A 25,964-nucleotide genomic window follows, 5' to 3' on the forward strand; every position below is an offset into this window, starting at 1 on the left:
ACATGCAAAAAGAACGCAAAAGAAAGCCCCTCCTATAACTCCCCACCAGCCATCCTCGCAGGCTCGCGGCCCCCTCTTAAGATGGCCGCCCTAGAACGGCGAAGGCGGGAGGGGGTCCCGTCACGTGGTGCCGGCGGGCGGCGCATGCGCCCCGGGGGCGGCGCTGACAGCCGGCTGCATGGTGCCCGCCGCCCCTCCACCGCTCATGCACTGAAGCTGCGCCGGGCCGGTCCGGGGGGAGCCGGCGGCGGCCTGGGTGCGGCGTAGGGCCGGCTCCCCAGCATGGCGAGCTACCTGCCGCCCTGCGTGATAGACGGAGGCACCGGGTGAGTGCGGGGAGCGGGGGGGACCGGTGCTGTCAGCCTTCTTGGCGACGTGTGTGTGTGCGCGCGTGGTGGGAGCCCCGCCGTGCCGCAGCGCGTTGTCCCTTCCTCTGCATCCGGAGCCAGCCCGGTCTCTGCCGCGTGTCCCCGTCCCTTCTTTGCCGGCCTGCCGGCCCTGCTGCTGCTAGGCAGGCCGCTGTGCCCGCTGCCTTTCCTCCCGTGCCTGGCAGGCCGTGTCGGCCCGGAGTGCTGTGTCCCAAAGCGCCCGTTTCTCCTCTTTTCTGTTCTCTGACTTACAACGGATCCAAGGACTTAAATGCTAAACGTGTGGATGACATTTGGAGCGGCTGGGAGGAGAAAGATCTATACTTACCCTGCCTGGGCAAGCACAGCTCTGTAACTTATTCTGATTTATTCAGTGTTTAGCCATAGCACGAGTTTTGTAACTTGTCACTCCAAGGAGTGAATCTGAACCGCAGAGACTGCACTGGGTGTTTTGCTTTGCAGAGGAACAGATCTTTCCTACCTGTCTGGCAAACAAGGACTGTCAGCTCCTGATGGGTCCGTTGGTGCTGCTGTTGTGCCTCCGGAGCAGAAGGTGTCAGGGAGCTGTGATGGAGATGCTGGAGATGCACTGAGCTCGTTTCTTTGGCCCAGCTGTGATGGAAAGTTCTCAGGAGGAGACGAGACGCTTGTGCATGAGTTCAACTGATAACTTCACATGTCAGGCTGTGCTTTAGGGTCATCAATTTCGTTTATTTATTGCAAGAATAGCCCTTTCTTCTGCAGGGAATTGGTTGCACTATTTTGGTTCAGGTAATGCCTGGAAATTTCCCTTTAAAATTTCCTAAATTGAGCCATCGCATTAAGAGCAAAAGAAAAGAAAGATAATTTAAAAAAGAAGTGGTAACCAGAGCAACCCATTGCGTTGATGGGTTCACCTTCTTCTGAAAAAGGATTTTGTATTTTGAAGTTTATTAAGCTATGACAAAACTTTCCCAAATCTCTTGTGCTGTCTCTGCTTATAATACCTAAAATCAGTTCAGTCTTCTCAGTGGAGTACAGTGGAGTCCACAGCTGAAAGCTCTGGGAGTATAATAGAAAGTGGGTTCCATCTTGTGTGTAATTCTGCCTGTCCATTAGATACTCCATGGTAATTTCCCAGATTCCATCTTTTTTTTTTTTTTAATTGTTTTTCCTGAAGAAATTTTAAGCATCTGTTCTGCAAGGAACTTTGGTGTTACAGGAATGTTAATTCACAGAATTGAAGAGCTTTTCTTGGGGAAAGGGCAACTCTAGGTGGGTCCTTTACAAAAGCTGCAGCATGAACTGCAAAATCCAGAAAATGCACAAAATATGTCTGTCTGTCTCTTGCAGGAGCACTCCTTTGCTTTCAGTTTGTGAAGTGATTCCATTGTTGCATGAGCAATGGATGTTACTGGCTAACAGTTGTACAAAATAAATAAGGACAAAAAATAACCTGCTGTATGCTTTCAGAGAAATGATAATTGCAGTACAATTTCTGAAATCTGTTCAGTGCTTACACTGCAAAAACTATTGGAATTTGTGTGTATGCAGGTATATTAGCTTGTTTCAGAAAGAGTTCAGGCAGCCCACAAGTGGACTTGTCGTTTCCATGCCTCCAAATGATCTTAGTACGTATGAGACGATGTGGTGTCTCTGCTGATGGGACTCTATCTGAAGTAAATAATCTTGCAGAACAAGAAGGCGTAAGATTCTGATCCAAGCAGCCAGAAGTAGCTTGACTCACTGATACAGTCTCTGGAATTTTCCTCTGTGTGGGTTGAAAACCTTCTTATTGTTAGAATGAATCTACTTCGGGTTACACGCTTGGAACAGTTCATTCAAATGATTCATGAAAAGGCTTTCAGATGAAAAACTTGGAAGAGCATAACGGAAATGGAAAGGTGTGTGCAGATACACTGTGAAATATTTCATACATAAGAAGAAAAATGTATTTTATATCTCTGTTACTGAATGAGGAGTTTTGTCTCAGCACTAATTTGTGTTCATGTAAATAGATTTAAGTTTATGAAAATACTTTCTGTTTTTTGTGCATATGAAGCTTGGATTAAAGTTGTTATTTGCATTGGTAGGCCTTGGTCCTGAACAGTGCTGGATTTTGGCAGAAAAGCAGCAATGGGTGTATGAAAATAAGTACTTTGGTAAGAATCATATCTTCATAGCAGGACAGATTAACATTTTTTTCCCTCTATTAAGTAGCTGACTTTTTCTTTATGAATCAAGAATGAACAGTTCATGAAACTTATGCAGAAAGCAGTAGCAATTTATTTGATGTGACTGCTCTTTTTCCGTTAGCATTTGCAAATGAACCATCCTGCTTCAGTTTTGATGCACTACGTCTTCATTTTCTTTGAGTGAGTTTTTTTCTAGTGATCAGCTTTCGTGTTGCTGTCAGTCCTTTTGTGGAGAAGGGCATGCTATTTTTAGGGCCTTCGGACTACCAGGCCTCTCTGGTGTTGTTCCAAGTGGCTTTAAACTTCGTGGCTGTTTTTATTAATTGGCATTTAGCTGTGGGACATCAGCATTCCAGTAGGTGGGTGTGCAAAGCGGAGGTGGCTTAAAATACTGCTTTTCATCTTCAGGCATTGAGGAATGCTTCTATTTTGGGTGTATTTTATTCAAGTGATTTTTATTTTAGTAAGGAAAGCTTACTTTGGCCAAGTGTTACTGGTCTGCTTAGAAGTAAATACTTGATTTCTGGGAGAAGAGAGCTCAACTTGTCTTAAAACTTGAAACTTAAGGAGTTGTTATTGTTGCTTTTGCCATTTAAGTTGGCTGTCTTACATTTCTTCTTGCTATTGTATTTCTGATGTGAAACGAATTGTTCCATGCAAGTAGTATGATCTCTATTTTTTACACATGAGACGTGCACAGCTACGTTTCTAATTGCTGTTCTGAGTGTAAGGAGCATGGGTTAATTAGCTGTTGTTTATAATCACAGGCTTCAGCCCTGGTCCTACTAGTCTCTCCCAAAGCTATGGCTCTAATTTCTAAATTATTAGTATAGTGGTTGGTGGTGCTTCTCTGTATGTAGTGCAGACATAATAGCTTTTTTTTTATTATTATTTTCTACTGCATTCTTTCTTCATTCCCATTCTTTTCCCACATCCTCTTTCATTCCAAAAGTGCATTTTCACATCTTTATGAGGACGTTACGTTAGGAGTTTCTCAGGTGTAATAATGATACACAGTCTGTTTATGGCAGTATGTCATCACAGGTGTTGTAACAGTAAAAACTGCTACGTTTTAACATCATCCATCAGAGGAAACTTTCTCATTACAGAGGTGATTATTTTTTGTTTGTTTGTTTACAGGTCTTTCATAAGGCCATCTGGTATTCTCCATAGTTCTATCTCTTCAGAGCTCATTTGTGGATCTAACACATTGCTTCTTGGTCTCAATCTTTAAAAAAAAATAGAAACTAAGGAAATTTAAAAACTTTCAAACTTAGAATTGTAGAATTATGTAATAGTTTGCGTTAGAAGGGACCTTAAAGCTCATCCAGTTCCAGCCCCCAGCCACAGGCAAGAACACCTTTTGCCAGGCCAGGAGCCCTTAGGCCCATCCAGCCCTCAGCACTTCCAGGGATGGGGCACTCGCAGCTCTCTGGGCAGCTATGCCATGATCTCTCTAGCCTCATCATGAAGAATTTTTCCTAATATCTAAATCTACCCCCATTCAGGTTAAAATCATTACCCCTTGTCCTATCCCTACACTCCCTGAGGAAAGGTTCCTCCCCATCTTTCATGTTCTCACCTGGGCTTTGCTTTTCTGCTTGCTTGCTGAGGGAAACATTGACTTCTGCTTTGAAATGGGTAAGGCAACTGCCTGAGTAGCCTTGCATGCTTCAACTGTGTTCTTCTGCTTTAGTAAGAAATTTCCAGAATATATCCCCTTAAAAGTGGCTGGGGGTTCCATATCTGCTTTCAAGTTTGGTCCATTTGTACATCTGTGCAATCGTTTTCATGTACACTGCATTTTTCTTTGGATTTCATTTTGTCCTTTTATGGTAGGGCCTCAGAAGAAGCAGGACTTCTTACTGATCTTCATGCAAAAACTGACCAAACTGAGTTGTGTACTAACAGGTCACCTGGGAAAAGTAGTATATAGTAGAGAACAATACTAAAAATACCTAAATATGCTTGTTTCAACAACACAGTTTTTAGCTGTTTTATTTTTTTTTTTTTTTTATGAGTAGTTCCTTCAAATTCCCTTTCATAATACAGCCTTCATCTACTGGATCACTTTTATCTTTAACGCAGTCTTCAATATGCTACATTTTGTAGAGTTTCCAGTATGTTCCTATCTCGCTAGCAATAAATCTGCTACTTTTAATGAAATTGGAATACTGATTATCTACACATTCCCTAAAGCCTTCTCTGTAATTTACAGATCATGAGATGTTGCATTACCATTAATCTGCTAGGCTGTAGCCCAGGAGAAAGAAAAAACGTGTTTCAGATCCTTAAGTATTCATTGGAAAAAGAACTGGAGACCAGGTAGCCTCCCTAACTATTTACATCCAGACCTTCAAGGTTGATGAATATTCAAGTGCTTTGTATAAAAGCAAACAATGTCTGTAGCAGGTCCTGAAAGTGGGTCACCCAACCACTCTAATGTACTCTTGGGTACTGCCCTGGTAGATGGAGTGTGCCCAGGTCCTGCTGGGCAGAAGAGAAGGCTGTGGCCACGTGTGCTGTGCTCTGGGTGAGTGGGCTGCTAGGTAAGGAAGGGAAGACATCTGCCTCGTTTCTTTTGTCTTCCTCAGTGGTTTGAGTTTCCCTTTCATTTGATTTTGTCAAAACATCTGAAATACACCACAGAAACTGGAAACTGTCTGTGTCTTGTTTGGCCCTAAAAAGGGATTCTGTTTTTTTCATTGTTGTTGTTAACAAACGTACGTTTTTTCATTTCCTTCAATGTTGAACCAAAAATGGAGTTTTTGACATAGTTCATTATGTTAATACCTTCATGGATGACTGGCATACAGGAGAAACCTTTCCAGACGTTGTCTTCTGTGAGGTGTGTCCTTGCAACAGAGCTATTTTCACTCATACTAAAAAATAGGCTCATCCTGTCGTTTTAACTGGAGCAGGGAAGTTCGGGTAATGATAAAATCAATCAGTAAGATACCAAGTGATCAGCTTCAGCTAATGACAGAACAAATCAGTAAGACGCTGAGCTATCAGCTTTTGGTACCTTTGTAAGTTATCCCAGCAGTGGCATCTGATTCCTGCTTGAGTGGTAAGGTAATGCCATGATAAGCTGATACCCCAGATTGACTCTTCAAGGCTTTTTTCTGTTTAATACCGTGATTGAGTTTGAGTTTGGCAAGTGTTTGGTGGGAGAAGAGGTGGCAAACTGAACTCAGGACCACAGCTTAGCTTAGGAAGAAAGTTCTGGCTGTATTTCAGGAACCTTTTACTTTCCAGTATACACATACAGAAATTGTGTTAAAAGTATATGTACATATTTCTAAGCTTATGTGTGTACAGTGACTATTTTTTTGTCAGTGGATTTGGAGGACTGAGCAATGAGTGCTGTTTCCTGAGGCTTCTGCCTGTCTTGCTGTTTCTCAGCCTTAGACCTAGGACTTCTGAGTACAAAAAGGGTTTCCTTGGCTGCCATTATGTGCATGCAAACAAAACCCATTTCAGAGAGACAAATGAAAAGTGAGTATCCTGTAATGCATCCCAAGTCCCAGTGTAGTGCTGCTTTGTTGTTTGTTACATTTTAACTATATTCCCAAGATGGGCTTCATTCTAAAATGTGGAGAAACCAAGCAGTAATTATCATAAAAAGAATTCTTGCTAGTAATGGCCTTCTTTACAAATCAGTCTAATTTAATACCCTGATTATATTTTTGAGAGACATAGAAAGTATGTATAAACATTCTGGATTATACAGGCATATGCTTTCAGTCTAATGATGATTAAAAATACAACAAACCCTTGCCCTCAAAACACAGCCCTTGTCTTTTTAGCCTTGGGGAAAAATCTTTTAAAAAAGATTCCTTGAAGTCTATTGAAGCTATAGCTTTGAAGAGATGTTGAAAATACAATATTTAAATTCCAAGGTCATTGCTAATTCAGTTTTAATTTCTTTATCCAAGCAGACTGACTCTTAATGAGTATTTTTATACCAAATACTCCATAAAGGGGCATTTTCTGTTTAAGCTGTTAATGAAGAAACCACCTTCTGTTTTAGGGGTATCATTTGCAAATGTTGACAGCAAACTGTAGACAGATCCTGAATAGCCTGTGTTTTTGTGATTGGTCTTGTTTAACAATGTTCTGCCTTTGGGTTTTCATGGAAAAACTGAATGTGATTAATGCTGATTTCCCTCACAATCCAATACTATAGCATGACAATATCAGAGAAGAAGTTCAGTTTAAGATCATTCAAATTATAACTATTTTTTTAACTCCTTCTGAATGTATTTATGTATTTTAAGACAACTGTTCTTTGTAGTCTGGGATGTTAATGATTTATAGTTACTAAAAACCTGAGCTAGCTTGGAGCCAGGAAACATCATGCACAGGTATTAGGTTTTGTGTGGACATTCCTTTTTTTTTTTTTTTTTTTTTTTTACCTGTCCAAGTTACTAATTTATTTTCTGTCTTGGTATTTTAGTTGATATATATATATGCATGTCTCAATATTGTATATTGAGACAAACAGTCAATGCTTTGCACCATTTGATGGTTGTTGTTTTTTTTTTCTGTTGGACAATATTAACCAAATTCACAGCATCTCGTGCCATCTTTGGCTACGGTAGTTTTTGGAAAGGTAAGATCTGCATCTTCCTTTTATCAGTGGAACGTGGCCTAGCCCAGCTTTTGCCATAGCTGGTGGAAGTAAGAAGTAAGTAAGTGGAAATAAGAGCTGAGTGTACAGGTTTCAGCATTCTGAAATTCCACTCTGAAAAGCTGAAAGTGCCTGAAAAATAAATAGCATCTAAAATATTTACCACTTCTGAATTTTCTTCTCGGCAGGTTTACACTTGAAAGCATAACCTAGAAAATATAGATGTGGTATTGCTTATTTGGTCTTCAATGTGAGAAGCAGAGTGGATTTTATTTTTCTTAATGTGTGTGTACACATAATGACCTTGTGATCCTTCTTTCTCCAGGTATACCAAACTTGGCTATGCAGGGAATACAGAGCCTCAGTTCATTATTCCATCATGTGAGTAAATTTTTTGTCCCTCCAATTTTTAGGGTACACCTCTGTTACTAAGCACTATGACATGTAAATGACTTGCTTTCCAGTTTCCAGCTTGGCTTTCATAGTCTCTCGTCCATCTCGGAAGCAACATTATTTGTGTTGGCATCATTGGCTGGAGTATAGCTCAGCAGAACTTGTTTGCAGTTAGCTAGGCCTGGTGCTTATTAAATCACATCTTGGTTGCCATGACGAGTGAAGAGGACTTCAATTCTATTTCCTCTTTACATCCATTATTTTTTTGCTAGGACTCCTGAGTAGGCAGAATGCAATTCACCTCCAGTCTACCTGACACCATGGTTACTGCCTGGATAATCTGAGTGAGGCTTCCCACCAAATTAAGTACTGAAGTGCAGGTGGTCTGTGCCTTGCTTACCTCTGTCTGGGGCTGCAGGCACTTTAATGGTCAGAAAGATTGTTCCTGTTAGATAATGTTCATTCAAGGTATATATTTACCCAGTAAAATGTTTGTAGCCATTTAACATGGTTTAAGAGCAGATGTCCTCTTTTTGTTTTTCCACATTAAAATTGTTTAATTTAAAATGTTACATGTTTTCCAGTGTTTTTAATTGTAATCTTATTCGTTTGTCTCAAATACTATATATGTGTACAGATTGTAGCACTGACTACCTGTTTAATTCCATAATGACTTTTATTATCTCGTGGTTATCTCCAGTTGCAATAAATGCTGCCTTTACTTTTTGGGAACGTCATCGGTTCACTCCTTATTAAAGCATCCTTTCTGCCATGTGACTACTTGTAATAGGAGGTATAAAGATAAGAAAATAATAATGGTCACTGGGGCCAAAGAGGTGGAGGGGACCATGTTCTTGACCAGATGTAGGTGCAGTACTGGTTATAGTCTATAACCATTGTAAGCAATAATTCAAGCCTATAGCACTTGTAAAAATCTTAACGTCTTATGTTAAAGAAGTGGGATAGCAAGTGTTTCCTATGAATTTCTTATAAACCTTGCTTTATAGAACTGAGATAACGTGTGGAGACTTGAATGTGTTTCCAAAAGAGCTGTTTGCTTGTCAGTGATTTGTGGTCCCGATGCTGCTCAGTGCTTATGTGGATGATGCCTCTCTGCTGTGCATTTTCTACTGTATGTTATTGAGAGCCTGATGAGGATGTATTAAAAAACAAAACAAAACAAAACCAAACAACCTGCAGATAGATAAGCAGTATTTTACATTACTTCAGACCCTTTTTATTTATAACTCGCCCCGGATTTGTTTTTGCTTTTTTTTTTTTCCCTTCTGCTGTCTCCTTGCCTATGGCAGCCATCACCTAATAAGTTTAGTGAGAATTGCAGCCTGATAATGGGAATCATGACTCTCCAAAGATGTCTCTGTAGCACTGCAAATTGATTTATCTCCTCCATGCTTCCTCCTCCTCACCAACCAGGGTAATCACTCCAATACTTACTTCACAAGTACGTAGTTTTTCTTCTCTTGTGCCCTTTTCCTTAATTTTGAGTTGAAACTCAGAAAATCACATCACTTACTGACTTAGAGTACTTCTTGGTGAAACACTGCTCATGCAAGTTAAATGACTGCTGTAGTACATATCAGAATGCATTTTAAGAGACGGGCTCTGAGCTGTCTATTACTTTAACGAGAGATTGGTGACCGAAATCCTTCCTGAGAGAGCACCAGGAATGAATTCTGCTCTCTTGCCTTGTCAGTAGGTATAATTTCTGCTTTCTGGCAACTATGATTTCTACATCCCAGTTTTTATTTCTGGGAAAGGCTCCTTTAGGAAATAAATGAATTCCTATGTATTTAGCTATTTTAATTTGACTTGAATTTGTTTGGATTTTATTTGAAGGTATTGCAATCCGTGAATCAGCCAAAGTAGGTGACCAGGCTCAGAGGAGGGTAATGAAAGGTGTTGATGATCTGGACTTTTTCATAGGAGATGAAGCCATAGATAAACCTACCTATGCTACAAAGGTAAGAAAATAGTGAATGTTTTTTTCTGAAAGCTTCTCAAATTTTCACATTTTTATTGCTTTTATGTATCGTTCTATGTCTTTTTGTTAGCTACTTAAAAAAACACATTTGCATTGTTAAAAAGCAACAAAAAGATATATTTATTACAACTACATGCTTTTGGTTTGTTGATTTTTATTTTTATTTTTTTACCTTGCTTAAGTGCCTGTTTTGCTAGTGCTGCCCTGTATTGGGTGTTTGATGACCTCTGTAAATATCCACTGAATCAGTGCAGTTGGTCAGTGTTCAAAATTATAAGCTATTAAAGTAGTCACATAATGCTGAATGTTTAAATTCTTGCTAACAATATATCTTTCTAATGTGGCACATGAATTGGTGAACATATTGGATACTTCTGCTTCATGGATTGTCACAATTGTTTTGTGAAGAGCTGACTTCAGCGTGGCTTCTGTGTGAATCATATTTTCCATACCCTAGTAAGGGACTTATTGTACTTACAAGATGTTAACAGCCTCTGAATTATGTGGAAAAAATCATATTTTATACATCCTACTGTATTACTTAAATGTCATCTGTGTTCCTAACACTGAACAAAATGTAAACATATCCCTGTGATAATTTATGCTGAAAAATGTATTGCCTGTATGTTCTTTACTTCTTACAGATTGGAAAACATATTGAAGATAAGTATGATTCTCAACTTTATAAATGATTAAACTGATACAAAAAGAGATTAAAATATGGTGCTGCAAGAAAATAATAGCAAGATTTAAGAACAAAGAATGCTCTCTGGCTTGCAGTCCTGCAACCCAGAATTGCAATTGGAAATACATGAGATAACTGGAAATAGTAATTCTAAATTAAAGTGAGAATAGAGGATTTGATGGTGTGACTATTAGATGAGAGGTTTTAATTCTTGCAGAAGATGTAAGGATTTGGGTGCTTTCACTGTTTCTATTTTTGGGTTTGTTTATTCTTGTATGATATAGAAGGTTGACATGTTTTTTTTCTTGTTTCAGTGGCCTATAAGACATGGTATTGTTGAAGACTGGGATCTCATGGAGAGATTCATGGAGCAGGTCATTTTTAAATACCTACGAGCTGAACCTGAGGATCACTATTTTTTAATGGTGAGTTATTGAGACTGAGAAGGAAAACACTTTCTGAGATGAAAACTGCACGTTATTTGGAGAGTATTTATGCAAGAGCAAAAGTACATAATACTCTAAGTTCAAGCTTCCAGCATACAAATTCCAAGCTCCGTTAGAGGATTTTTCTCTGAATATTTCTTCATCATGTGGAGAAAAATAAATCTGTGAAACAGCATTGCAACCAAATTCTGTTCAGTTTGTGATGCAGGCTGCTGACGGATTGGATTTTGTTTTTGCAGAGCTTCAATTGCTTTGTTTAAACTGAATTCTATGTGAAATTCTTGGCTGGTTTTGCAGTAGGGGATATTCTTGCTTAGTAGAGCACCATATGTTAGTGGTAAAGGACAAATGTATGAAAAATTTTCTTGAAGATCAAATTAGGTAACTAGTTCTTAGCAAGCAGTTTGCAATAGACTATTTTTATATCCTTTATTCGTGTGTCCTTATGTCTGGTTTATCTCCAGATTTTTCATGTAAGGGAGCTTTTGGTTAGTTCTACTCTGAATGTGACTTAAAATCACAGAATTGTCTAGGTTGGAAAAGATCTTTGAGATCTCTAAGTAATTAGCCTGACTTGCCGTGTTCCTTAGTGCCATGCCCACACAACTCCAGGGAGGAGGACTCCACAACTTCCTTAGGCATCTTATGTTGGAGATGTTGCACAAAAACGCCACCCAGCCTCTGCTAACTCTAAGTTATCTTTCAAGACCTGACTGGAACTGATTGCAGGCCACATGTACCCATCCCACATCCCCAGCATTTTGTAGTACCAGACAAATATCACAGTGCACTGAGCACAGAAGACTTCTGAAGGCTGACTCCTGCCACGTTCACTATTAGTTCTGCATTCTGTTTTGTGCACCAAAAACTTAAGAAGTCAGCATTGCACTGGCAGACTTTCTATATATCTTCAAGACCAAGTCCATTTTGAGTCTAACTGAGTGGATGGTGCCAATAGCTTGAACCTTGTTTATTTCTAAATGTTAAATGATTTGCACAAATTGAGTAAGAGTGTGTGTAAAAGCAATGGTATGAATGTGATTGATGGGGCTATACACTCGTGTATAAGAAAAACCCTTTGCTTACTTGGAATCTTTCAAAATATTTCTGTTGGTTTTCACTAATATTCAGTCCTTTTCCAGGTAGGACTATGTGGGACATGAGGAATTTTCAGAGGTTGTCTGCTCCTAGTGTATTTTGTTAAGCTTTTCACCTTCATGTTTAAGCATTGAGCACTGTGTTTTTTTCCTATGACTAGTCCTTTTGAAATCAGCTGGGCCACTCTAACACATTACTCTCTCTTATTCTTTCTGAACATTTGGGTGTTGAAATCATGTCACTCCTTGTAGTGGCAATGATACAGTATGATAGAAAACAACATTTCTTGTAACATAATTGTTCCTTTGCTCTGAGAATGTAATTCAAATCAAACATGTTGCAGAAGATAACCTTCTTGCCGCTCTCCCCAGATTGTGTGAATTCTTTATTTTTAGAATTGGAGCTTGTGTGAGATTTAGGAATGCATTAAGAATTCTAGAAGTTTGACTATTACTCTACTGAGCTAATCATTGCATTAACTGTTAGGTCTGAGGAGTTGTCTTTGTTTTTGTTTTTTTCCAGACAGAACCTCCCCTGAACACACCTGAAAACAGAGAGTATCTTGCAGAAATCATGTTTGAATCATTCAACATACCAGGACTTTACATTGCTGTTCAGGTGATCAAAGTGAATATATACTTCTGAAGTACAGTACAGCTGCAGTGTATATTATCTTCCATAAGCCTGTGTCTAAAATGCTTGAAATGATTGTTTTCTAAGATTGTAAATCAGCACATCCTGCCTAAATACAAACTGTTTCTCATACAGGCAGTGTTGGCCTTAGCTGCCTCTTGGACATCACGACAGGTTGGAGAACGTACTTTGACTGGAATTGTCATTGATAGTGGTGATGGAGTGACCCATGTAATTCCTGTGGTATGTAGGAGGGTGCATTTCTCAAATACTGGTTGTTTAGGCAAATACAGGTTTTGTTTTCTATATATTAAAATAAAAACTGTCAAAGTAAACTGTTTCAAAAATTTTATAGTTACATGGTTGTTTGGGATTTTCTCCCTTATGGTGGCTTTGCAAAATATGTATTTAGTTATGTGACTTTATTTATGAGATTAATTTTAGCTGTCCAGACTATTGCAAAGCTGCAGTAAGGAACTACTAGGGCATCTTTTAAAGGCTGCTTCTGTGTAAATCCTTGTCTTGCGTTATTGTGATGCTTCAGTTCTGTTCAATATTAATGTATATCACTGTTAAATCTCCTGCATGCCTACGTTACTTCTTGTCATACATACAAACTTTTTTTGTCTTGTATTTTATTTATGCTACATAGCTGTTGTCTCTGTTTTAGAAGTTAGTGAACTCTGGAAGCAACTGCAGGCTGGCACAAAGGCATGTTCATATACATGGTTGATTTCAAATGGCTTATTTCTTGAAGGATGTTAAAAATATACAGTTATCCATGCATGCTAGCATATATTTTATTGATGACAATGTACTTCTGAAGCATATAGTATGCTTGAGTGATCAGTTATTTTAGGAATGAACATTTGACTCCCTATAATTTCTTGCATTTTGGTGTTAATCTGGCTGTATCAGTATTGTCTTCGAGTGGTAGGAAAAGAATATTTGCCATATGAAGCTCTGAAGTGTGTAAAAAGCAAGAGAAGAAATAATGTTGGTTCAGCAATACGACTGCTGTCAATCAATACGTCCTGGAAAAAAATGCTACAAATAGATTTCTTGTTTTCATTGTACTTATTGTTAGATACGTCTTCATTTGATTGTTGTTGTTGTTGTTGTTTTTACCTGAGCTTTTTAATAATTTTATACTTTCTCCTGTTCATTTTTCATTTTGAAACAGGAGGTGGGTAGTCTTTTCATATTGCATTTGGCTTTCAGATTACACCTAAAAAAACAAACAAACAAACAAGATTACATCTGATCAGACTTTATCTACGTTCTAATGTCTGCAAGATTTTTTTTGTCTGCTGCTTATGTGTTTCAATTAGATCAGCAGTATCTGTTTATAAGTTGTAATCAAGCTCTTTTAAAAATAATACCCACTTTGCAGGGGGCTGCTTGCACATTTTAACACTTCACTCTTTCAATATTTTACTTTCAATTAAAAATGAGAGCAAGCTGTTGTATAAAAGAAAGATAACTTTGCTGTTGATTCTTGATGTTTTGCACAGTATGATTTTGCCTAAAGATCATCTTCTTGTTGTTTTCCCTCCTTCTCCCACATAGGCAGAAGGCTACGTAATTGGAAGTTGCATCAAACATATTCCTATTGCAGGTAGGGATATTACTTACTTTATTCAACAACTCCTGAGGGAGAGGGAAGTGGGAATTCCTCCTGAACAATCTCTGGAGACAGCAAAAGCCATAAAGGTACACCCTTCTTTGTCTCCTAATACCAAAATACTTTGAGCAAATGTTCTTTTTTTTGCTTTAGGAAGTTGCTTGTGTTCACTTAAAAATGCAAGTAATTACACATATTCTGCTGGCGTATCCAATCAAGTGCAGTGTAAGGAGGAAGAGGAAGAAAATGGTCACATTAGATCCTTGGTAGAGTTGAATATGCTTTGCAGATTGAATTAGCATTTAGAGCTCAAGATTTAAGATTTGTTTTTTGATTTAATGAATACGTAATGTCTGTAGGTTGATTTTTATGGATCTGATCTTGCAAAGAGAGCTCGCTATTGAACTCTTCTGTAATCTAGATGAGTCAGGGTGGAATTTTATTGAAGAGTTAAGCATGTGCGTTGTCTTGAATGGTTAAGGCTTCAGTAGTTATTGGGCAGTCCAAGAGATATTTGTACCCAAATCTGTAAGAATTCTTACCTGTTTTTATTTCTCTCATTGAAATATACTTTAAGTCAATAATAAAATAATTATTTTGGCATCTTTGTTATGCTTGATATTTCTTAACAGGAGAAATATTGTTATATTTGCCCTGACATAGTGAAAGAATTTGCTAAGTATGATGGAGATCCACGAAAATGGATCAAACAGTATACTGGCATCAATGCAATCAACAAAACCAAATTTGTTATAGATGTTGGTTATGAAAGGTTCCTTGGACCTGAAATTTTCTTTCATCCTGAGGTAAGAGTTAAATGCTAACAGTATTAAGTTACAGAAGCTTTACTGTATAAGTAGAGGGGGAGGGAATTACTGTTTTTGATGCGAGTGCGCCATCAAGTGGAAGTAAGCTCTCAGTAGATCTCCTAACTGCAAGCCTTGTACAGTCTCTGGTAGCTCAAGCACAGAGCAACCTGAGTGCACTGGGTAATTTTTTTCTTGTATCTCTTGCTATGTTTATAACGTCTTATTTTCTTTCTTTAAAGGCAAGCTAAAGTACAGAAAAACAAGTTAGAACCTTCAGATTTTATATAGTACTTGTTCTCTTTCTGTAAGCACTGGTTTAAACCAGTATGCTTTCATAATCTTGTTTTTAGTTATGTTACCAATCTGCTGGGGCTATACTGTGCATGGAATTATTCAATTGATACTGTTTGAAATCTTGACTTTTGTTGTTGCTTTCTGTTGATATCAATTTATGGATGCTACTTTTTTCTCTGAGGGAAGTCCATAGAAATCTGTGTTGGTAACAAATAACAGTTTTGGAAGACATTTACAGTGCCTAGTCTGTCTGATTTTTGGTAATTCAATTTGAGTGAACCTTGGGATGTTGTAATATCCTGGGAGAAGATTGAAACATTAAAATTTGATTCTGCATGGCGGAGTATGTGCTGTCTGTTATTTTATGCTCCATTCAGCTTATTTCAGGCAACCATAGTCTGTAATAAAGTATAAAAACTTAATCAAGTCTATATTGACACTAAAGTTTCATTTTGTCTACCCTCTTCCTATTGGAAGATTGTTTGAAAATTTCATTCCTTTGCCTTTTGTCTAAATTCCAACCTTAATCTGTTTGTTATCAATTTCTAGGTGTCTAATCTTACATCATCATTAATCCTCCAGGCTAAGTAGCTTCTCCTCCCTACTGTTTACCCACATGATCTTACAGAGGAGCACTGAACCCCATGTCAGACATGGTTTTAATATTTTCTTTTTCCCTAGGCCCTATAAAGACTGTGAGGAATAGAACAGAGTACAATCTTCCTCTTTTTTATTACTTAATGAAGAATTAATAATGTCTTGGCTCTGCATTGAAAACACTACCTTTCTAGACAAGAAAGACACAGCAGATGATAGGTATCGCTTCCAAGAAGAATTTCTCCCTGGACTTCATTAACTCCTAACTTTAAAACTGACTTTAAAAGGTTTTGAGTTAGCTAGGTAAAAGCTGTCTTTGGTAAAACCATCTTACAATCTTATTCTGTTTTCACTTTATCTCTGTCTGACAGAATGGACTCTGAAATCATGTCACACGCAGTTGTAGGCTTCTAGTGCATAAATTTTGAACAGTGGATTTATGACCAAGGAGGATAAGCTGAGTTTGCCTGTGGAAAAGAGCGTTTCTTATTTCACTTGTACAAAAGTGGGTTTCTTACAGGGTAAAATACTTGGTCAGCAGGAGTAATACTGACTTTTATTTCCCCCTTTTTTTTTTTTTTAATAAAAATACTGTTACAAATTGTCTTTACTGTCTCACTTCTGCCTTTTCCTTTTTCGGAAGGAAACACATAATGTCTGTTCTATTTCATTCTAGTTTGCTAATCCTGATTTTATGGAATCCATTTCGGATGTAGTTGATGAAGTTATACAGAACTGTCCCATTGATGTCCGGCGTCCGTTATATAAGGTACGGCCTTTGTGTTCTAAGATGAACTGAATTCATGTGGAAGATAACTGTCAACATTATGATGTATGTATGTATGGTACACATAGCTATGATTTCCCCTACTGTGAGAAATGTGTACTTTTGAATAGAAATAAAGTTTAAGCTAAACAAGGTACAGTTTTTCTGAATGAGGAATACTTGATATTTGCTGCTTTTAATTTTAAAACAAAAGATAGTGATTAGCAGTGGCTTGGCATGCAGGTAAGAATTGTTCCCAAGGAATTATTTATACTTGATGTTTGTAATATAAATTCTTATGGGTGGGAGTTTTTGGATTTTGCCCATTTTAATGATTGTCTCATGGTCTCTTCCCCATTTGGATTTTTTTTTTTTCTCTGTAGTCTCAGGATGTTCACTGCAGTTTTAGCCAGGTGTTGAACCTTGTATTGAAGTACATGAAAACTTAATCCTTTAGAAGACAATAATTAAGGCTGTTTAAGCTTGTTTAGGGCATATAGTCCAGAGAGTTTTTTCAGTCAGTCGTTCATTAAGAACTGAAAAAGAAGGTATTGACAGGCATAGCCTATGGCAAGCTCTCTTTCTGCATTGGCAGCACATTCTATGCTTCCTAGTTGTTTGTGTAGCAGCAGTACTGCCCTATTTTTTTACTTTTTTATTTTTAATTAACAGCATAAAGAAGTAACGTGAAGAAATAGACTTGTTCATGTGGAAGGCTATGGTTTTGTTCTGTTAGAATCTTGAAAATCTTGTCTATGAGAGTTGGCATTTTCTCAGGAACAATTAAGTTGTAACTAAATATATCCTAGGGCAGTTTGTGTCTATTAACATTTTGTAGCATATTTTAGTTATCTAAATAACATATTCTGTAATCTAGAATGAAACATAGTAACCTAGAGCAAATCTGCAGTGCAGGTTAAAAGGGAAGTTCCACTACTTAACAAATTTCTGTGCAGAGTGACTTTTGTAGTAGATGGCTACAATGGCTTCAAGCTTAGGATTGCTGCAAAAGGTTTTTGGCAACTCTTAATGTCTGGCTCTCCTTCGTCCTTTTTCTTTCTGCAAGACTAAGTTTTCATAGAGGCAAATATCTTCTTTTCTTGCTACTGTGCTGGAGTGCTAGACTTACATTGGATATATTTAGGTGTTTCATCAATGTTCTTCCAGAATATATCTTAAAACACCCAGTTGCAGGTTACATGTGCTTTGTAGCCTTTGAAGAATTGTTCTGTAACCCATCTTCTGATGACCTATAGTGTTTATCTTTTTGTAGTTTTATTCCTGGTATTCCTGCTTCCTGATCTTATCAGCAGTTCTCTTATGAAGCCAGTTGTGTTACCTTATGTTGAGGTTTGGAGCATCAGGACCTTCACAAGACTGTTGCTGTTCAACCAGTTCCTAAAGCCTGTAGCTGTTCAGTTCCACATGCAAGCATTCTTCTACAAATTGCACAAGATAAGCTCATAAATTCTTTTTAATTGTATAATGGTTAGCAACAATGTACTTTGTTTTTAATTGATAATGATTACACCTTGATGTGATTGGAAACATTGATTTATATTCTTATTCTCTGTCTTCCCTGACTGTATCTAATGGGGTTGAGAGTTACAGATTGCTTGGAGTGAGATTCTTTCTGATAAAATAAGGAAGGATGTAGGTAAGCTGTTGAGTTTGGAACCAGAGACTTGTGCTGAAATTTGAAGAAAGAAGATGAACTATGTATTTATTTTTTAAATAAACCAGAAACAACAGAAAGTAGAATTAAATGAAACTGAGTGCTTAGGTGATGGAGCAGTAATTTTTTGAGCTTACCATAGGGCTGAAATAGTCTGGCATCCTGGTTATGTTGCTTATTCCTGTAAGCTGAATTCCACTAGAAAATGAAACATTCTGCATGCAGCAGGTAATGTGATTGTGCTTCTGTAGGGCTTGGTGAGGCTTTTGAAAGTGCATCACATCACCTCTGGTGTTCTTCGGGCAGAAAGGTATAGTTTGTCTATCCAGGTCTGTTTTTTTTAGAGAACAGAAACATAGAACAGTTTGAGTTGAAAGAGACCTGAAAGATAACCTAGATCCAACCTTTGTTGGGATACCTGCCACCAAACGCAGTTGCCCAGGAACCCATCCAACTTGGCCACCACGAAGGACGGGGCATCCACAGCTGCTCTGGGCAACCTGTGCCAGTGCTTCACCACTCTAGTAGTAAATAATTTATTCCTATTATTTAATGTAAGTCTTACCAACTTCTAATTTAAAACTACCACCCTTTGACCTATCACTACGCTCCTTGATAAAATCCCTCTCCAGCTCTCCTGTAGCCCCCTTTAGGCACTGAAGGGCTGCAGTGATGTCTCCCCAGAGCCTTCTCAAAGGAGCAGAACAGAGGGGAAACATCACCTCCCTTGCTCTGCTGGCTGCACTTCTTTTGACACAGCCCAGGATACAGTTGGCTTCATGGGCTGCAAGCACCCATTGCTGGCTCATGTCCAGCTCCCCATCCAATACCTCCATGTCTTTGTTTACAGAGGTACTCTTTGTCGCATTCTTTAGCTCCAGTTTTCCCTAGAATATTGTTCCTCTTTCCTTGTTTTCATCACAGTATGAATACATAACATATCACAGGAATGCAGAGAGCAGTAGCATGATGTGGAAGTTGAAGGTGATCTTTCCCACTGCTTTTAGGTTACTCTGAGCATATTACTAAACACAGTGTTATTAATGCACATCTAGCTTGAAATCGGCATGAAATATCTGCTCTGTGGTATATTTGCAAGGAATTATAATGTTGCATGGTTTCAGTACTGCTATTTAAAAATCTCTCTAGGTTGGAAGCACTCTGTATGACCTTGTCCTAACTTTGTGTCAGTTAGGGTATCTTATGACCTCCTCAGTGTCAAAAAAAGAATAGCCCGACATATCAGTTGGCCAGTGGATATAGTTGTAACAACTTTTAGAAGTGGATGAAGGACTTCTCAAAGTACTAAGAACTGCTTGATATTCTAGTAAGTTATGATGTTCTTTATATCTTTGTATTGGGTTCAGAAATTGTCTTTCTTATTTCTCACTGTTTCATCTTCCTTTTTCCTCATCCAGAGTTTCTCCCCAGATACTTCCAGAGTTCTGACAGTAACAGTTGATGAGAACAGTATCAACAGTTCTGAAACCTGTGCCTTCTGTCAGTGGAGTATAACCAACAACCTTACACTTGCATATCCCCATGATTGATTTCTTTCAACTCATCTCCATTTTCTGCAGTGTTTTTGGCACAAATATGCAGTTTAAGATAAAAGCGATGTCTGACAGAGCATTCAGTTGGTTTCAGAAATCTTTCTGAAAGATTCTGATCAACCAAGTTTAAATATTCAGGGTGGATCGAGTTCTCACATCCTTGGCCTCTTAATTTTTTTTAAGCTAGTTTTTCAAGCTGGTCTCATCACGTGAGTTGGGGACTGTGATGTATTGGTCAGTGTGGACTTCTGTTGTAGATGGATTATTTTGGCTTTCAGTGAATTTTAAGAATCGCTTCTTTTCGATTGAGAAGATGACTGTTAGCTGGATATGCAGCTAATGTGAGCAGTAGAGAATTTGAAAGTACTGCTGCAGTTGATGTTTGCAGTAGGCTTATTGTACTTGTGTTCTCTTAGAAAGTCAAAACTGTTGGGTATTTATACATAGCTAGCTTGTAATGAACCATCACTGAATCCTGGAGAGGTTTGAAATGCAAAAGACTAAAGCTATAGCAATGTCTCCCTAAAGTCATTTCTAACTTAAAATGCTTTTAAATAGTGTGAAAGCAGCCTCAGATACACCGTATGGGGTGTAGATGGCGCTGTTAGACTGCTGTGCAGCTGTGAGCTGCAGGCAGAAATACCATCCAGTGGTTTCTGGCTCATTTGCCCTATCAACTCTTTCCTTACCTCTTTCTCTGAAACTGTAGGTGTCCTCGAGCAGAAGCTAGCAAGGATTCAACTGACTTTTGCTTAAGCGTGCTCCAGCAGAATGGCAAAGCTTGCTATTAATTGCTAAGTGCAGAGTAGGCAGGCTCAGCAGGTGAGTTAAGGCTGGAGAGCTTGCCAGGCCGTTAGTTCTGCATCCTGTTGGCACTGATGTAAGTCATGGGGAAAGCAAAGGCATTCCTCCTACTTAAAATTGAAGCCCCAGGCGATTAACATTGTTAGTGTAGCACAGGAGTGCTGAGAGGAAACCCTGTTCCTTTTTATCCACTGCTAATTAGGTTTGTAACATCAGTGTGCTAGCTGGTTTAGTGGCTGAGCTGTGGTTTCCTTTTGTCTGAGTGCAGAAGTGTTTCAGTGGAACAGCAAGGACCATCCTCAAATAATAAAATAAACACCTAATATCATGAATTTAAAGAAACGCAGATTGTTTCTTCATGATTAAAATACAATTTTATTCCAGAAATAGTTCTTTGCAACACATTTACTTATCTGTGGGGATAATATTTGTTGAGATGAATATTCCTTACACTTTCCATACAGACTTGGTAAATGATGCCCTTTTTTAACTAAAATAGCCAAAGTGTGCAGCTTTTAGGTAAGCTTAACTTAGATAAAGTTTTCTGTTATTGTAACTGGGTGGTGTTGTTATGTTTTGTTTTGTATCTTTGTAGCGTTGTACATAGACATAGGATCAGAGATGGCATGGAATGAAATTCAATATCCTAGAGCTCATAATGGAAGTGAAGGGAATGGATGGGAAGTGAGAAGTTTCCTGCCAGCCCTCTAAGGTGCATGGCATTGACCCCCAGTTTCCTCCCAGAAATGGGTTGCTTTTGTTATTTACTGCCTGTGGTTTTCTTATTCAAGAGCATGGAAGATCTTCAACCCTCTCTTCTAAGAAAATATATTCTTTCAAACCAACATAGCTTTGAGCCAGGCAGCTATAAAAGCAAAAACTGTCTGGAGCTTCTTTCCATCAGGAGGTTTGATCAGTGTCAGCTGTAAAACCTGTGCTCTGCCTAGAACTGTTAAACCAGCTGAACAGATTCCACAGATATGTTTAGCCTTCCTTGCTGTTAATGTTTCTCATTCCAGTTGTAACACTCAGTAATTGTAGTGAAGGTATTGGTTTGTTTGTTTATTTTAATCCCAACAGTTTTTTGCCACCTTCACTGTTTTCTTTCTGAAGGCTGGAGAGAGTGAGGAATGCATATGGATTCTGCTTCAGTTGTGAGGCCTACCTGTCTTCTGCCCTCCTTACAGAAGATTGAGCTGCTGAGTAGTGGTGACTTGTTCCTGACAACATATGGGCTTCAGTCCTTTACTAAAGATTTAGCACAGATTCGGCCCAGTGCTGACAAGTGCTACAGGGAGCAGGAGAACTGTAACTGTAGAATCATGTTTCGATGGCAGTTGGTGATACCTACTTGTATCCCACATGCTGTTTAACCTGACTTTTCCAGGTGTGTTGATGAGATAATGCACATTTGCAACCAGTGTACCCTAATGTTTCTATTCTTTTTGACCTGCATTGTACTTTATCTTCTTCTAGCATGTAGAATTACTTGAATATTCATAATCTCAGGGAGGTGTGACATTCTAGCTTTTATCCCTGGAATGATAAAAGATTATCCTAGTGTTACCACTAACTGCAGTTGCATAAGGTGGTCCAACATGTATTCACACAAATATTCTCAAGAGTATTCTGAAATCTCTTGGTGATATCACTGTCTACTTTGTGATGTACGCTCAAAGTTTAATTTGTTTTGAATAGAATTATTGCTTTCACTCTCTTTGCTAACTTTGTTATCTCCAGGTAATATTTTCTGATGACAATTTTTTAATTGCTGTTTCATCACTCAAGTTAGTGGTTGTCTTTTTTCCCTTTTTTCTTCCCCATTAGCAGTTTCCTCTTACAGAGTCAGGGGAAGATATGTTCTTGTATGCAGAGAGAGTCTTGTATAAGAAAGAGGCAAGTTAATTTTAGGACCAACTGTGGTTTCTGGATCCTACTTTAGGTATATGGTTACTTTTCTCATTATTTTTCATAAATAAGCATTTATTTATTTATTTTCTCGTTTAGCAAGGAAAATTTTGTTTGCAGCTTGTACTGTGGTGCTTAAACTCCAAAAAGTTACTTCTGCAGCCAGAAAGCATGAATACTTTTGCACTTTAGATCTGTATGCAAGAGCAGTGGTTCAGGGATTCTTTCATTATGTGCACAATCTGCGGTGTCAAAAGCTGTTATGAACAGATAACCCTTTGCCCAGTGTAAAACTCTTGATCTCAGTAAAGTTCCTTGCCAATATGACTCAGGTATACATGTGGTTTTAGTGAGCACTAATTGGTGTTTTGGTTTGCAGTACCACATGCAGGCACTGCAGGATGCACATGCTTTTTTTTTTTTTTTTTTTTTTTGTCACATAGAGTTCATTCCTTTTTGATTATGAAGTCCATTCTTGCTGCCACCATTGTTATTTCCCAGTGTCCCTGTTCTGAAATCAATCCCAGGTCCCCTGCCCCGTTGAAATGACTTCTGCATTGTTCTGTAGCCCTGAGATATTATCAGTAGCGTTAAGGATGTGATGTTTTAGAACCCACGTTTAGAATCAAAGCACAAATCCAGGGAACAAGGCTTTTAGTTCTGCTTTGAAAACTAGCACTAGACAAGCAGGTAGAGAAAAGTGGAAGGCTTTTCTCAGGACTGTTGCCCTTTTTTGATACATTTTTGAATCATTGGATTTGCTGATGACTGTGTTTAGGAGTCTAGCTCTTTTTGAAAATGAGTTCTAGATAACTTTCCAGCCTGTGGAATGGTACTAACAGCAGCATGACCAGGCTAGAGCCATGCAGTTTTAGCTCTGATAATTAAGGAAGTTATCAACATCTCTGAGACTTTCTGACACTGTCATCTTTCTACTCCAGTGCATGTATAGATACTTGCTCATTATTTTAATGTAATCTTTCTCTTTTGTGGTAGTATATTCTACACAAAGCTACTATTTAAAGAAAAAGGGAGAACATAAGGAGCTGTGGGCGTGCTCTGGAAACTGAACAATATTAAGGTGCTCTATGTAGCTCGTCAGCTTCCTAATACAATTTGGGAAACTTGCTTTGAAGATGGATTTAAAGAGTGTATTTTTATTTTCTCCACAGAATGTGGTGCTCTCGGGAGGATCCACAATGTTCAGGGACTTTGGACGACGACTGCAAAGGGATTTGAAAAGAGTAGTGGATGCAAGATTGAGGCTTAGTGAGGAACTCAGTGGTGGTCGGATAAAAGTAAGTAAGAATTTCAAGTAGGGTTGATTATGAGAATAGTAGAAAAAATGAAGTTCAGAGCTTTCACCTCACAAGTGAAAACAGTGCTGTAGAATGAATGGAGCGTGTGTGTGTATGTATTATTAAATCTCTTGCTAGCTTTGCAGCATATGACATATCTTTACAGGAACTTTGAAGTTACTGTGAGCAATCTATATGGACATTTCTGATGTCTCTTACTGGGAGAGAAGTGATCTCAGCAGTAGGCAAAAGGAATTTAACTGTTGTGTCCTTCAGTGTACTAGTCAGGAATTGTTATATGATTTGATCTCCTAGGACATACAATGCTCTGAGTAATTGTGAGATAGTGATATGAATGGAGGGGTGAAGACTTCTAGATATTTTGAGTTTAGAAGGAAATGTAAACTAATGATGAACTGTTTTTCTTAGCCCAAGCCAGTTGAAGTTCAAGTGATAACACATCATATGCAGCGTTATGCGGTTTGGTTTGGTGGTTCCATGCTGGCTTCAACAGTAAGTGTTCATGAAAACAATTCTGAATCTTTCTTTTCACGTTGACTGCTGGCTACGTTTGTTCTGAGTACTCCTTTCAAACCTGAACTTTGTCACATTATGCAATCCTATCACAGCGTTTGTCTCAGCAAAATTTGTACAGAACAAGTGGAAGCTTTACTTGAGTAAAGATATCGTGATATGACATAACTCTGAAATAGTATTTATATGATAGCTGTAGCATAGTCCCTTTATTCTTGAAGTTAGTACTTGGGATTAGTCAGGATTTCAGGAGTATAGGATCTAAACAAACATTCTTTGACATGAGAGAGAATCAAATGGAGGAAAACAGGAACAATTCTTGTTTTCAAAATGAGATTTTATTGCTTTTTTTAAAAATCAACTCTATTGCCCATACAGACTTTCATTGATTGTTTTCATATCTTAAAAAAAATTTAGTTTTATTCTCTTGCAAAGATATAATACCTTACCATGAAGCTCTAATCTTAAAAAAAATAAAAATAAAAAAAAGAAAAGAAAGCATTATTTTAATTGTCTGCTTTTCTGCTTTATGTATTCATATGGTTTTGAGAGGATTTGTTTTATGTTTTCATAGCCGGAATTCTTCCAAGTATGTCACACGAAAAAAGACTATGAAGAATATGGCCCTAGCATTTGTCGTCATAATCCTGTGTTTGGAGTCATGTCATAATGCTTATCAAATGGAAACAAGGTCTGTGATTTCTTACTCGTGAAGAAGGTCATGTCAGGCAGAGGAAGGCAGCAGGTACTGTAAATACTGCAACAAGATGTGGCTATCTCTTGGAAGCATTTGGATCACCGCCGTGTGCTACAGCACAGCTTACAGCCCCAAGTCATTTCAGTGAAAGCCATTTCTCTGCAGACTGCTTTAAAGCCTATCCTTCTTTCTTCCTAAATGTGAGGTAATTGACAGTAGGTAATTCTCTGTTTAGGAGGTTGTGCAAATACTACTGAAACTGAATCTAGAAGAATGAACCAGCGTTTTACTGCTTGTGGAAAGATTTAAACCTTTCCCACTTTCCCCTAATTCTGCAATCAAATCTTTAGCAATGGAGCACTAAATACCACATTGCCTTCAGGGGGGTTGAAATGGTTGCAGGTACTTGCCTGAACAGATTGGATTGCAGGATTGGGACTATACTTTGTAAATGTAGGTTTTTTTCATATCATTTTGTATTTTATGATATCAGTAGGGTGAATTGATGACTAGTTCTAAGCACGAACAGCTATCAGTGTCATGGAGTGATGTTATGCATTTCCAGGTGTGAGGCATGTATTGGAGTTGTGCTGGTATGTTTTGTTTTTGGGGAAAAAAAAATAAAAGCCATGTATGCTAGCAACTGATTTATTCTTGTTTGAATGACACAAATTAAGTGATTTACAGTACTGTACGAAGTTTATTATAGCCACTGTTACTTTGTTTTGAATTTTCTGAAACTGTTTTATAGAAGATGTTTTGTTCTGATGTTGCTGAGTGGTGGGTGACACACGGGCCTTGCACCAGTGAAATAAACGCTGTTAACATCTTTATGAAAGTCTGTGGTCGTTTTGATTTGCATACTCCTTTTTATTATCTCCCAAGGTTAGCTTTCCATTCATAGGTCACCTTATGTAGCATCCTAGTAAAACTCAAATTAAAAAGGATCTCTGGGAATCTCTGGTCCAGACTC

At 38.3% G+C, this 25,964-nt stretch overlaps 1 protein-coding gene and 1 long non-coding RNA gene across 2 annotated transcripts; both read left to right on the top strand.

Moving 5' to 3' along the window:
- Positions 1 to 118: 118 nt before the first annotated feature.
- Positions 119 to 25,829, top strand: ACTR3B (actin related protein 3B). The gene is made up of 12 exons (XM_085227004.1): positions 119 to 326; positions 7,501 to 7,556; positions 9,426 to 9,550; positions 10,570 to 10,680; positions 12,322 to 12,417; positions 12,568 to 12,675; positions 14,002 to 14,145; positions 14,689 to 14,862; positions 16,433 to 16,525; positions 23,635 to 23,760; positions 24,190 to 24,273; positions 24,869 to 25,829. The coding sequence occupies exons 1-12, from the start codon at positions 283 to 285 to the stop codon at positions 24,962 to 24,964; spliced, it is 1,257 nt and encodes a 418-aa protein (XP_085083130.1). The 5' UTR covers positions 119 to 282; the 3' UTR covers positions 24,965 to 25,829.
- Positions 16,532 to 22,896, top strand: LOC146544063 (uncharacterized). Its single transcript, XR_014884129.1, has 2 exons — positions 16,532 to 21,941; positions 22,382 to 22,896. It is a non-coding gene; the product is annotated as an uncharacterized LOC146544063 (long non-coding RNA).
- Positions 25,830 to 25,964: the final 135 nt, after the last annotated feature.

The sequence above is a fragment of the Meleagris gallopavo genome, chromosome 6, assembly GCF_905368555.1.
Source record: "Meleagris gallopavo chromosome 6, MGAL_WU_HG_1.1, whole genome shotgun sequence".
Taxonomy (NCBI): Eukaryota; Metazoa; Chordata; class Aves; order Galliformes; family Phasianidae; genus Meleagris; species Meleagris gallopavo.

Bases quoted from the DNA above. Each gene is read 5' to 3' on its own strand.
- ACTR3B (XM_085227004.1), top strand. From the start codon at position 283: ATGGCGAGCTACCTGCCGCCCTGCGTGATAGACGGAGGCACCGG. The intron at 9,551-10,569 runs GTAAGAAAATAG...TTCTTGTTTCAG, and splicing joins AACCTACCTATGCTACAAAG to TGGCCTATAAGACATGGTAT. The intron at 10,681-12,321 runs GTGAGTTATTGA...GTTTTTTTCCAG, and splicing joins AGGATCACTATTTTTTAATG to ACAGAACCTCCCCTGAACAC.